Source organism: Amphiura filiformis, chromosome 14 (genome assembly GCF_039555335.1).
Source record: "Amphiura filiformis chromosome 14, Afil_fr2py, whole genome shotgun sequence".
Lineage (NCBI taxonomy): Eukaryota > Metazoa > Echinodermata > Ophiuroidea > Amphilepidida > Amphiuridae > Amphiura > Amphiura filiformis.
Genome location: NC_092641.1, coordinates 46,239,475 through 46,254,401, shown reverse-complemented (window position 1 = coordinate 46,254,401; position 14,927 = coordinate 46,239,475). Strand labels below are relative to the sequence as shown.

Below are 14,927 nucleotides of genomic sequence, written 5' to 3'. Positions count from 1 at the left end.
TTTATAAAAACAAATATAAGATGATCAGCTTGTAAACAAAAGAGATAATAATATTTGAAATCAACTATTACAATTGGTTTATCCTTGAATAAGATTTATTAGCAGAATATGAAGATTTCCCATGGTGCATTGCAAGAACCTCCAGCACCTTTTGGCGACAGAATAAGTTTATGGTATAAATTGGCATTATTAAAAAGCCCAATTTCCGCATGTTTGCATCTGACTGCTAATCATTGCGTGTTCATGAGCACATAAAATCGTAAACATCACTCAAATTTGCACTTTTTTTTTCGAAATTTGAAGAGATCACATTCACAAGTTCTAGTAAAACACAATTTTCAACACTAAAATTACTGATAATATTGTACCTATTTGGCACAATTGCTATGCAAAGTTCGCACTATAGGCATGATAATGTTTTACCGGAACTGCTTCACAGGTGGATTTGGTGGTATGAACCCTTATGGGTTGTGCACAGGAAGTGTTAACCCCCTGAGCACTACCTGCCGATCTAACATTGTCTCTGATTGGTCAATTACATGATATCTTCACTGTAATCACCAATCAGAATGGAGCTTTGCAAATAATTCACCCCAATCTTTTTGCGTGGTCAAATTATTCTAACAATGTTGCTGATTGGTGCAATTGATAATAAACACTTCTTTTTGGCCAATCAGCAGGTAAAAAAAAAAGGAAAAAAAAATCGCAGTGATTTATAGTGCGCTACGTACAGGCACAACTCCTAGACGTTGATCCACAAGCCTCAACGCACTTTACAGGTTGTCGCTGACCACTACGGCCCCACATCATTCCATAAACCATTAAACAACAATTCAGGGATTTTTGCTGCTTCAAGAGCGCACACCCTAGACATTCCACAAATAACCATTGCAACCAGGATCAACTCCCCGAGTTTCGTACGGGTTACAACAAGACAAATTAGCAGTTAGTTCCTTGTCCAGGGGAATTTCAAGCTATCTCAATTTTTCCACGAGAGCGGACTAGGCACCGCCAGGGTTCTCATGAGGGTTAAAACTCAAGGCATGATGGGAAGAGACATGAATCGCTCCTGTGAATAGGATTCATTTACTCCCATGTAAATCCATAATTATCATGATTGATTGGAGATTCTGAATGAGGAATGAGACAGTGAGAATAGCGAGTATTTATTCAACTAATTGAGCATGAAAAGTCAGAATATAATCTCTGTAAATATCATTTTAAGTCGGGGATAATTGCCAAATCATGTCTATAATTGTCAAATCAAATCCGATGATCATCTGTTTAACATTTATTTGACCTTACTACAATAAGTATTGAGAATATTTCCAACTTATATTTATTTTAAAGTGACTTTTAAATCAAATTAGACAAAGGATGTTTTATAAAAAGAGTGATAATTTGATATGTTAGCCTTGTTGTGCATTTCAAACTTTATAGCCATTAAGTTTTTATTCACTTTCACACTTCTTTTTAAATCAAGTTCTGTCAGTTAGTCTCTTGATTTTAGAGGTCACAATAGAATAGAATATACTTCAAAAAAAATGGAAAAATACTAAAACTCAGTTCACAGAAATTGTCACAGAGTACTTACAAACTGTCCATTTAGTACCAAAAGTCCAATAATTAGTCAAAACCAGCAAAATAGTGGTAAAATCAGGAGCCAAAATTTGATACATGTGTGCCAAGCAGTGTTTCTAGAGTTTCACTGTCTTTTGAACAATTATCTGTGTGTTCAAGCAGTGTTTCTAGAGTTTACTGTCTTGAATGGATGAAATAAACTGAAACTGAACTGAAGTCTAGAAATCCATCAGTAATCACCATTTTTGACTGCACCAGGTCATCATGCAAATCCTTTTTTTTGAAGCAGGAATGTAGACTCTGGTGCAACATCTCCTTCCAATTTTTCACCAGATAAAAATATCTATACTGTGTCATGGTATCTAAATATATATGAAGCAAATATTGTCCTCTTCTTGGTCAAAGTAATAATTTAATGATGGGACTGTCAATTGGGCTCTTATTTTGAAATCCATACACCCCCATATATTTAGCTACATGTAGTCTTCCACAGAGGGAGTATGAGTTTTGATTAGAATATACAAATTGTGTAACTTCCATTTGAAATACTCACTCCAGTTGTGGAAGATATAGGTAAAGCCATTATCATGATTATACAGGGAGAGCATGGGTTTCATAATGATTAACCCTGACCAATTACATTTGAAAAACATACTCCCCTTGCAGAATATATTTTCAAAATCTTCCACAGAGGTAGTGTGGATTTCAACTGGAACAGCCCAATAGAAGACGAAAAATACAAGACTGTGTTGTTACCACACAAATTCCCCTCAACTGCAGCTTCTGTGTTTTTTGTGTATATGTTCATCATAATAGTTACATGAGTTAGCATTGGCCCATTGGGTGTGAAGAGAAGAATACTAATGCGGGTACTAATGCTACTATGGGGCACCAAGGGACATGGTGCTATACAAGTAAAACATGCTCCTCCATCTTATATTAAGCTCGGAACATGCACTAGGATCCACAACATGCTCATCTATCAGGGGCACAGTTCTTAAACCCCAATTCATTTGTACATTCATTGAAGATTTGGGTACAAAAACTCATACTCTGCAACTTGAGGTCAAATTTTGTACTATGATTATGTAATTGAGGTTATTGGACTATGCCATTGGGATGAGGCTATTGTGTTTCTTATCATGTAAACTCTACAAGAAGTAAATTAAGGCACGGGCATGACTACTAAGCTTGTAGCTGGGATTCCACCTCCCATATGGGTGTGTGGAATTCTAAGAATCGGACATATTTAGTCATGATTAGAAGAACAATCAATACATGCATTTTAACACTTAATTTAGGAAAAATGCGGTTTGATTTTTACCTTTTTGCCTGCATCAGACATGAATCTATTAATGGAGAAAAATGCTTCATGCATTGGATTTAAGACATACGTTAGACCTAGGAATATTGATAGTATTCGATATCAATCCATTTATGCCCTATTGTTTCAGGCAGTTGTCATGCATTTTCAGGTTTTTTATAGATGTCTACTAATAGGGTGCTGATAGAGGAGTACGGTAGAATATCAATCTGTTCAATATTTCTATTTTTCAATATTTTCAGAAATCTAAGAAAGATAATAACAGACATCGAAAAAGTAAAGCTTGAGACAGAGAGGGAGAGAGAGAGAGGGAGAGAGAGAGAAACATAGCAAAAGACCCTATGATCCACAACATGCTCATCTATCAGGGGCACAATTCTTAAACCCCAATACATATTTGTACATTCATTGAATGACCTTTGACCTCTGCAACTGGAGGTCAAATTTTGCACTATGCTAGTGTAATTGAGGTTATTGGACTATGCCAAAAAAGATATATATCTTAATCTTCCCAGAATCCTTTGCAACATGACGCGTCATGATTGTCATCGCATTGCAACAAATGACACTCCTATTAACCATCCCACAAGGTGGTTGATGCTGAGGTTTACTCACATCACCCTTCAGTCACCCGATCTGTTTCTACTGGGGCCGTTACCGCTTATTTCCTAGAATATCTCGCATTACCCGTCAACTGTTTGCTCAGTAAAAATACACTGAAAACAGTTACAGAGGGATAGACAGATAGAGAAATAAATAAAGAAATTGAGAAAGAGTGAAAAAGAGAAGAGAAAGATACAGAGATGACTCGATAAAGGCAAACAGTGAGAAGGAGACACTGAGAGCAAGAGGATGGGTTAGGCCTAAAAAAAATTGTTTGATTGGCGTAACATGAACAAAAACAGGCAATTTTAAGCTGAAAATCACGATTTTTTTCTTTTTTTCTTAATAATAATAATAAGCCGCACTTATTAAGCGCCTTTAACCCAACAGGGTCTCAAGGCGCTTTACAAACCATGAAAAATACAATCTTAAAACTACAAATTACTACTGGTACTTAAAATACAGTCTTAAAAACTACACAAAAATAATTTCAAAGAAACAGAAATACTGGAGGGACTGATTTCGCCACACCGCAGCGCCAACGCAGAAAAAAGAAAGTGCATCACGGAATGGCGGGAACCCTCGCTCCAGCATCCCTATACATATTACATATTACATACAAGCAATGAGGAATAATCAAATAACTAGTGAGATGCATGCATATTAAAACATATTAAATTTAGACACGTACACAGAACCAGCTGTGTGAGATTTTAATCTTTTTTTATTTTTTATTCATTTTTTCCAAAAAATAAGAAAAAAAAAGTCTAGGGTCGGTCGGGTTACGCCAATCAAACAATTTTTTTTTGTAGACCTTAGTGTAGTGGTCTTCTCAATGCTGCAGCTGGGGTTCAATTCCCCGCATTGCCACATGTGAGTTTGGTTGCTAATCCATGCTCGTCCTCACAGGTTTTTCTCCAATTGCTCCTGTTTTCCTCCTCCTTCTACAATTGGACGTCTTCTCATATCCCTGTCCCGTCATATTCGTTTGGCATCCCTTTAATTTGGTAGCCTCTGAGCACTACTGGGCTTTGCCTGGCTTCGGCCGAATGTTATTAAAAAAAAGAGAGAGAGAGAAAGAGGAGAGAGAGAGAGATTTTTGCGACCAATATTGAATAAAAGAATATTGAAGAAAAGATGTAAACAACTTTTTAAAATAAACGCTTCAGTTGCACAAGTTGCAAATTTCCCTTTTCAAATCTCAGAGGTTAGTCTAACAGATATTGCAATGCCAGGAGCTTTGCCGAGCTTGAAAGGGCATCAAAATATATCACTCATGCTCTTATGATTTGAAGAAATAATGAAAATGGAGGGTCCTCTTGACTACTGTCTTGACTGTTATATTTACGGACAAAAATTTTCACTTGTTTTGCGAAATATGTACAAATGTTTTGTTTTGCAGAATCTATGTAAGGATTATGTAGCTATTACAGAAATATAGATGGTTTAGGATATGAAGGTCTTATCTGAAATAGCTGCCAAGTGGTCATATTTTATATATGTACATTCGAAAAGAATCAAGAAATTGTCAAATGTCTATAGGGCAGCTATTGGATATTATTAACAAGATCTTGCACTAACCCTCGATATGTAACAATTACAGAAATATACATTTCGACTGCTCAGTGCAAAAAGTGGGTAAGTGCAATAGCTGCTCTGTGAACATTTGGTCATTTACACACAGTATGTTGTTCTCATCTACACATGGCAGCTACACGTGGCACAATTTTGGAAATTTGTGAAAATAAAATCCTTTTGAAAATAGCTGTGAATTTGGTAGGAACTTCATTTAAAATGGATTTACTTATAGAGCAGGGATTTTGAAGTCAACTAAGGACTCACTAGGATCCACAACATGCTCATCTATCAGGGGCACAGTTTTAAACCCCAATACATTTGTACATTCATTGAATGACCTTTGAAGATTTGGGTACAAAAACTCATACTCTGCAACTTGATGTCAAATTTTGCACTGTGATTATGTAATTGAGGTTATTAGACTATGCCATTTGGATGAGGCTATTGTGGTCCATAGTGACTCGTCAGATGTCATATCCCATGCTTGATCTAAATGCAAATAAAAATAGAGGCTCAAATCAGTGATTTTATATTTGTAGCCAGATTTACCAGAATTACATTTCATTCAGTAAATAATTCAAAAGATTTTGGTATTAAAATTACTGTTGGGTTTAGAGTTCAATGTCTATTCAAAGAGTCCAAAAATAATTAAAAAATCATTCATGAAAAAAAAAGCCACACCCCCTCAAAAAAAAACCACTGCATACTGCATTGTATTTTCAACCTGCTGTGAGACCAGAGAAAACCATTTATTTTTTGTATTGCCTTAAGCATGCCTTTTAAAGCAAAATTTGTCAATTCCTCTATCTTTTACAGTCTTGGTTGATATGGGTTTCTGTAGGAGCTTCAAAAAATCAAGATGCATTACTTTTAAATTTTAATTAAACAAAAATATGTTGGAATTTAAATCCCATTTTTGTGTATTTTCAAATCAGTTATAGAATAAGTTGGAAGTGAAAAATAGTAGTTTCAGATTGATTTTCTTTAAGTGTTTTTCATTCCATCAAGCTCTATGATGAAAATATTTTGAAAATATCAGGCATTTTATGGATTTCTCAGAAGATTTCTTCAGATTGTTTGGCATTCCTTACTCTACATGGCAATATTTTTGAGATTATATTTTTTAATCAATTTCAATTTTTTTTGTAAATTTCACTTATTTCAAGTTTCCACATTATGTATAATACTTTAACACTAAATTTCCCCAACATGTAGCTTTGAAAGAGTATGAAAACTAATAGGGCTCTAAGGAGCAAAATGTCCACTTTTGCACTACGGGGTATTCTGAAGGGTATTTATATCCTGAAAAAGTGACCTTAAAATTCATTTCATATATAAGTAAAAAAGCCTGATTTTACTCAAAACTCTATATAAACTATAATTTACCTAAGAAAATACATCTCCTTCACACTGCATGGTTTTCATCAGGGGTTTGAACAGTTCCTGCATTAGTTAAATCAGTTTTCCTTTTCCTCAGGTCAGTTAAGGGATACCTGTCCATAGTCCATTTTTGGCTTCCTTGAGAGAGAGTGACGTCAGTAATCTTTTGCAGTTACTTTGCGTGTGTACAGATATACACCATTGATAATGCATGTAAACATGCCAGTTCTTTGAGTAAACGTGTGCAATATAATACCTTGTGCACTGATGTCATTCTTGAGAGGAAGGCAAATGGACTATAGGTTTCCTTGCCACTATGTCCTGTGGTACTACCCTCCACCAAAACATGCACAAATATTGGCTTCTTTGGAACTTAAATTTACCAAAATTAGTGAATTAAGCATGAAATTATATTCTTTTAAAGAACTGCTAAACGTGGGGTAAACAAACAATTTTGTGCTAGCTTAGAAGAGCGTAAAAAACATTGAAATTCATGTGCTTTCACAATATTCTTTCAAGATTTTCCCCTAAAAAGAAAAGGCCTCAACATTCATTTCATACTCACAAAAGAGTGCAATTTTACACAGAATCCTATACCTAAATAAATACAGATACTTCACACTTGTTTTCATCAGGGATTGAACAGTTCCTGTGATAGTTGAATCAGTGTTCCTTTTATCAAAGGTATGTTCACACGAGGCATGTACCTCTAAGGGATTGAACTTCCAAATGTAAAAATGAAGCGACTAAACTGTGCATCAGGATTGAGTGTTAGAAGCAGAAATTGACCTATAACTGCGCACAATCATACGTCTATTAAATGAAATTTTGAATGAAATCCTCAGAACATGTCTGCATCAAAAAAGGACTAACGTTCAAGTTTCTTGGGTTGTAGACTTAACTTGAAGCAAGACTTGACCAATCACTATGCACATATACAGTGAAACTCTGAATGAAATTGTTGAACATGTCCGCATCAAGTTTCCTCTGAGCACACTTGGGAGGTTCAACTAAAACCCCTAAATATCTTGAGAGGTTAGAGGTGTGTCAAATCTTGTTTCCATTGGAGTATCAAACCCCAATATGTTGACTGCTCAGTGCCAGAAGTGGGTATGTGCAATAGCTGCCATGTGTAGATGAGTACAATAGACTGTGTGTATTAAAATTGGCAAATGTTCACAGGGCAACTATTGCACTTACCCACTTCTGGCACTGAGCAGTCGATGTGTCAGCACAGCCAAAAAACAGTGACTGAGCCTTGAAGGGTTGCGATCCTGTGAGTTTCCTCTGAGTTTGTCAGTTTAAGTTTTAGGTTGCTAGGTTTCCTTGCCAGCGCTGTCCCTTGATACCAAAACGTTCAAATGAGCTTATCATGATAATTACAGATTTAGCTAATCGCTCCGCTTAGGGAGTAAGAGGTAGAGTTCTATCCTGCTTGAAGGTTAGAATTTAGAGTTGACAACTTGATTTCTAAGATATTGTAAATAATATTGTGTTGCTAAGTGTCTTATGACTTTGGAATGTACCCTTGACACCTGAATGCCAGAAGTAGACCATCTTAATCCTTGCTCAAATCCTAAATCATTATATCCCAAATCCTAATCCTAATAACCTTAACCTCAACCATGAAACTATTTAGGTGTTTTGAAATGTCGGTGACCGGATTGACAACTTCATCTCCCTACATTGTACATTTCATCAAAATGCAAATTTTGGTATCAGTTGAAAGCTCATATTTTTGTCAAGCTTAGGTAAATTATCCCTCAATTTGGGGCTCTTTCCGAAAATTCTGCAGGTGCACTATTTGACCAGCATGAGCAACAACCAAAATGGCATATTTACCATAGCATTGCACACACCCAATTTTGTAGTTGGTACTCCTTGGGTATAATCTCTTTGATTAGAACAGGTAACTAGAAACACCTGACTGATGCGCCTGTGTTTGGCAGCCAGCTCCAGAAATGCGTTTAATTTCTACCAGATACAATTGAAATTCACATTTGAGATTTGTACTGATAGTCATTGGATGCCTACTGACTATTTTGAGCAACTTTATGTTTGTGTTTGCAGCAGACTTTGCAAGTATTTTCCATCATTATTTCTTCATGCTAGTTACTGTACTCAATGCTCATGGCCACCATTGCTTCATTTAGATCAATGAACTACACTGTGATTAGCTTCATTGGACTGGTGCTAGTCTATATTGATTTGGTTCTAGCACCTACACAACTGTTAAGTAATTACCCCATTAGCAGTTCACCTTATACAATGGGAGTTTACACTAGAAGTGACTTACTTAAGTTCAGAGGCTCTGAGTTGAGCAATGCTAGACTGCCCCAAGACACTTGGAGAACTGTTTTATCATTGGGTATTGAAAAGGCCAAATTTCAGCCTACTCATCGAGGCTGTAGAGCTGGTACACAAGTGAAACAGAAATGTTCGACATCCCCATCAAATGACCCTGTCCAGTCTTGCCTAAACATAGGCCAGTGTAATGCAAGAGGTATAAGAAAACATGTTAAAGAACTATAGACCTGTATCGAACATTAAGTTCCTATCTAAGGTTATTGAGAGAATTGTTGTAAACAGCATTACCAAACATATGCAAGATAATAATTTGGGCGAGCCACTGCAATCGGCGTATCGTGCAGCACATAGCACAGAGACGGCATTATTAAAGGTCAAAGATGATATTATGACATCTCTTCATCATCGTAAAGGGGTCTTTCTTGTGTTATTGGACTTGAGTGCCGCCTTTGACACGGTCAACCATAACATCCTTTTTCAGCGAATGCATCAAGAACTTGGTATCAGTGGCATAGCCCTTCAGTGGATGAAATCATATTTCAGCGGACGAACCACCAGTGTATGTGTAAATGGTTGCCAATCAGCGAAGTGTGCCCTCGACTACGGTCTGCCTCAGGGTCAATTGTTGGTCCCATATCTTTCAGCATCTACACCATCCCAATTGGAAGAATCATACGCGAACACCGCCTTTCTTACCATCTTTATGCAGATGACGTGCAACTGTATACCAACTTTGACCCGGCATGTCAGTCGTCCATTGATCGTGCACTCTCCTCTCTTACATCATGCATTGGTGACATTCAATCATGGATGACGTGCAACATGCTTCAACTCAATCGTGAGAAGACTGAATTCTTCATCGCCGCTTCATCTCATGTTAAGAACCAGATGCCTGCTGTCACACTCCAAATTGGAAATGAGGCCATTGAACCATCTGAAACAGTCCGAAATCTTGGTGTTATCTTCGATAACTGCATGACTATGCGTAACCAAATTTCTTCACTCACACGCAGTGTTTCATTCCACCTTCGCAATATCTCTCGCATTAGACGATTCTTGGACTTTGATACTAGTAATGACATTATCCGCTCACTTATCTTATCCAGGCTTGATTATGGCAATGTTCTCCTCATGGGTGCCAACACTACTGATATCGCTCGCCTTCAGACCCTCCAAAACTGGGCTGCTAACATCATCTTTTGTGCGAAGAAAACTGACCATGTATCGCCGCGTTTACATCAGCTCCATTGGTTGTCTGTAGAGGATAGAATAACATTCAAAGCCATGCTGTATGTTTTAAATGCCTTGCCGGCATTGGACCAGAATACCTGTCATCATGTCTGAACTTAAGAATCCTCGCGAGGGCCTTAGATCCGCCTCAGATCGCTTTTCGTTTGAATGTGCCGATCATACGCAGTTGGACTTTTAAATCCGCTGCCGACAAGGCATTTACCTACAATGCACCTCTGATCTGGAACAATTTATCATCATCTGTGCGAAGTGCTGAAACAGTCTCTGCCTTTAAAAATGGCCTCAAAACCCACCTGTTTCCGCAAACATAATTTTGCTTGCTTCATTTTTCTTTTGTTTTTCAATTGTTTCTTGTATATATTTTGCATATGTTTTGGTTTTTCACGCTGTGATCTTTTGAAATGGCGTGTAACAAAAGCTCTCATGTATGTATGTATGTATGTAAAGCTATGTGCCCGGGCTATGTGCTCATGATATTGATGTTATTGTCGTAAACGCATTCATTATTTCGTAGGAAATTAAAGTTTAAGCTTTGATATCAATATTCACACATCTTAATGTAACAACAGAATGAAAGCGTAAGAAATCTATACGAGTATGCGCTATTCCAGTTCAAATTCACACACCCCTTATGGAAGACATGATCTTAATACCCCACACAGGGAGTGTGAATTTCAAATGGGGTTACTTGAATAAGTGACTCCAATTGAAATCAACACCCCCTGTGTAAGATATTAAGGACATGTCTTCCATAGGGGGGTGTATGTATTTCAACTGGAATGGCCCAATACAAGTATAAGCTATTCCATTTGAAATCCATACACCCCTTATGGAAGACATGACCTTAATCCCCCACACAGGGAGTGTGAATTTCAAATGGGGTTACCTGAGTAAGTGACTCCATTTGAAATCTACACCCCCTGTGTAGGAGATTAAGGGCATGTCTTCCACAGAGGGTGTATGTATTTCAACAGGAATGGCCATATACGAGGTAACATAGAGCAGGTTACAGATCTATCAACTTATAATGAACCAGATGTATTATTGATTACTTTTAAACTAGTTCAGAGCGAATGAAGGATATACTTGTAATGCGCCGCAAAAAGGCAAGAAATATTACTCCATCCGTTCGTCGCCTACTCTGCTGGATGCATACATACATTGATGTTATAGCATTGGATAAAGCTGCTGCATGTTTGTGTGTATTAAATTTTACAAAGGCATTGGTTAGGGTCTGGTACATGCAAGTGAGGTCCTAGGTTCAACTCCAAGCAGTAGTGACTTGCTAGGGTATTGACTTGGGAGAAAAAAATGCTGAATTTAATTGTTAGCATCTATAGAATGAATTTAGTGTTCCACTCTCATATGATCATTTAGAATCAAGGTAAACATGGTAAATGAACCATGATGGTACTCTGTCTTTAGGAGGGGACGTAAAGCCATTGGTCTTGTGTACAGTGAGCCATACCTCACTACCTGTACTTGCAGCTCACAGTCTGTTTCTAAAGAGTAGGGCGCTAACTGTACCAATCCATTCTGGTCAGTAATTCTGGACTTCAAAATCTGCAGTTGATTGGTGTTCACACAGTGACATTTGCACTATAATTAATGGAAGGAAGGGTGTGTGGGGACAAACGGAGTACTCTAGGAATGTTTTTCAAATGTAACTGGTCAGGGTTAATCATTTTGAAACCCATACTCCCCTTGTATTGAGGCCTTACCTATATCTTCCACAACTGGAGTGAGTATTTCAAATGGAAGTTACCCAATTGTGTATATTCAAAACTCATACTCCCTCTGTGGAAGACTTTAGCTAAATCTTCCACAGGGGTAGTGTGGATTTTAAATGGAATAGCCCATTTTGCACGAAGCAGCTATTTAGTCCTACATCACATACGATCTTCTTGCAGTCGCACAACGATATATAAACACCTCCCGAGTATACGCACACCAGCTTCCTGACATATTAATTCCACAGAACATAACATGTATATAAATGCCCAGGGTCTTTAAAATGGTGATAATTTCACATGACTTCGCTACCAGCCAAAATGCTCACATTTCCAACGCATAGTTCAGTAGCCAGCCCCATTCAACAATCATAGATCAAAATTTGACCTCAATTTGTGGAGTATGAGTTTTTGTACCCAACATATTCAAAGGTCACTGTTTGATGTACAAATATGTGGGGGTTAAAGAACTTGGGCCTTATAGATGAGGTTGTTTTGAGATCTACAAATGCTTGCTGCAAATATACTCCTTTTCTTTCTCTGTACATTATGACCCACATAATGATAGGAATTGTAATCTTATATCCCAATACGCAGATTATGCATGTGTAAGCTTGTATTTAAGTCGTGAAATTTAAATCAATCATTTATGTGGTAAAAAAATGCAAGATAATGCAAAATTAAATTAAGAAGCATGTAAATGTGTTTTGTCATGGGGAAATCCCGTCATAGTGCACTGTGTGGTATAAGAAAGCAGAACATTGTATGACTCAAACTGTGCGTTTACTGTTTTAACATTTGAACAGGTGCAAAATCTGAACTCAAATAAGGCTCAGATGAAAAACCAGTTTGCAGTGATAAATTGTTGTACATGTAGCATTAAGATCAGAGAAGATATGTTATACGTCCCATAATGCATTTCTCCCAATTGTCTGCAGTGATTTGCTATCCCGGTTTGCTATCTAGTGTAACGATAGTGATGAAATGTTCTTCAATGAACAGAGCACATCTAGATCCTGCAAATTTTTTTCTTGATTATATATATCCATGTTTAGCCAGTTTATTTCAACATGAAAACACAGGGCACACAGACATCGCCTGGCTAATAATTACTTTCTCTGCAGAGGTACTAAAATCAATACCCAGGATCGATACACGTGAATGTCCTATGCACAAGTTTGATATGAGACGAAAATCTTTGGATACCGAGGTAGAAAATGATGAATATCTCCCGTAAATGATTTCGTATAAAGAAACCAGATATGGTTCCTTGCACTTGAATATATATTTTGAACAGATATGATAGTTGTTAGCTTGCGTCTTGAGATACAAGCTTGCGTCTTGAGTCAGAAACTGACAATAATTCTGATTTATATGTGCCAAATTTATATAGCGCAGTGTATAGGCCAATCGTGAAGGTAGTCTTAAAGCATATGACCTATGGCGTACATGTACCATGCTCGACTTGGCGAGGTCAGTCACCGGCTTAATCGGGGCTATTGTCAGTAACCTTAGTCAGATGTCCTTCGGCCCATTATGCGACTCAAAACTATTAAACAGGTTGATACAAAATGGCCATGCGTGGCGGTGGATTCAACATACCATGGCGATTTCTGCCATGAAGATATCGGGGCGATGACACTGTGCAGGGTAATGGGAGTACCATTTGATGAATTGATGTGATGTATTATGTTGCAAAGGATTGTGGGAAGGATAAAATATCTTCTCTGCATTAAGATATTGTTCAATGGTTAAGTGAGCCCACACCATGCCTTCATTTAGGGCTATTTGTATTATTTAAGCATTGGCACATACCCCACAATACCAGCACTCCTAAAATAAAAATGTAGTAACTGTTAATTAATAGCATATAAGATACTACCCTTTTACTCAGGCAGGTGTTTAGAATCAAAGTCTTCTCTCAAAGTTAACATGCGGTATTTGTCAACAGGGTTGCCAAAAGCTTTCAGCCCGAATCGCGGGTCAAATAATCGAAAAGTCACCCAATTTTTCTCTTTACCATTGGTTTCTAGGGGCAGGAAACTATTGGAAGTCGCGGGATCCAATGTTGAAAAGTCGCCCAAATTTTTTCTTAACCATTGGTTTCTATGGGACAGGAAATTGTCGAAAGTCTTGGGGAAAATCTTCAAAAGTCGGACAATTGGGCTACCAAATCGCGGGTTTGGCAACCCTGTTTGTTAATAAATAATGTATCTGAGATACTGTATTTTTAATTGGGAGACAGGTGTTTTTTAATTTATTTACTACCAAAGTCAAATGCAGTATCTACATCTAAATTGCACAAGAGATACTGTCTTCTAACTTGGGAGACCTGTGTTTTCTTAATTAGCCTGAATTTTGATTTGGGAGGCACATTTTGTTTTACAGATGATAGTATGGACCATGTCCTTTTTAAGGGCTCTTCTTGTTACATGTTCTTGGGAAAGCAGATTGTATGTGTGGATGCCTGATCCTCAATGCTATCATCTTTGCAACATCTTTATGCAGGGTTCCTAGCCACTCAGGGAAATCAGGGGAAATGAAAATTCATTTTCCAAACAGGGAAACTTCAGGAAATTTGAGAAAAAACAGACAAAATTAGGGACAACTCGGAGAATATGGGTGGCCCAAGAGGGCACTTATTTTTGTCATTTTGGCATACATGTGTCTTGCATACAAGGTATGACTCCAAACTGTACTACAAATTAAAATTGCATAGTTTTGGAGAACTCCCTTCACCGTCTCTAGGTAGTTGTTTGAAACAGTCCACACCCTGATACAGTTTTGGAAAAGTGGAAATCAGGGGAAACTCAGGGAATTTTGTTTTTGTGAAATGATGTAATCTTTATATGGTTCAAACATCATGCGTTTGCTTAAAACGCATTTGTATTGATGTTGGTTGTATGTTTCTTGTTTCATTTTGCCTGTTTCTTTTGTAAGGCGCTGTGCTCATTGTTTAGCGCGCCATACAAGTGTTGATTAATAAATCCCAAAGTGTAAAAATAAAAATTTCGTAAACAATTCCATATCATACAATATTCATTTGGGAAATCAAAAGCGATGATATTTATAATGCTGCCTGCAAAAGACCAAACCAAAACAGGTTTATAACTCACTTCACACAGAGCAAATAGTCAGGTTGAGATCTGGTGCACTCTAACCCTCTCCACAAG

General features: G+C 37.4%; 1 protein-coding gene across 1 annotated transcript in view; it reads left to right on the top strand.

Annotated features, from left to right (window-relative positions):
* LOC140169457 (amyloid-beta precursor protein-like) overlaps window positions 1–14,927 on the top strand; it is a 220,614-nt gene that overhangs the window by 127,289 nt on the left and 78,398 nt on the right. Inside the window, 1 exon segment of the mRNA XM_072192718.1 lies at window positions 9,483–10,062. Coding sequence (XP_072048819.1) covers window positions 9,483–10,062 — 580 coding nt within the window.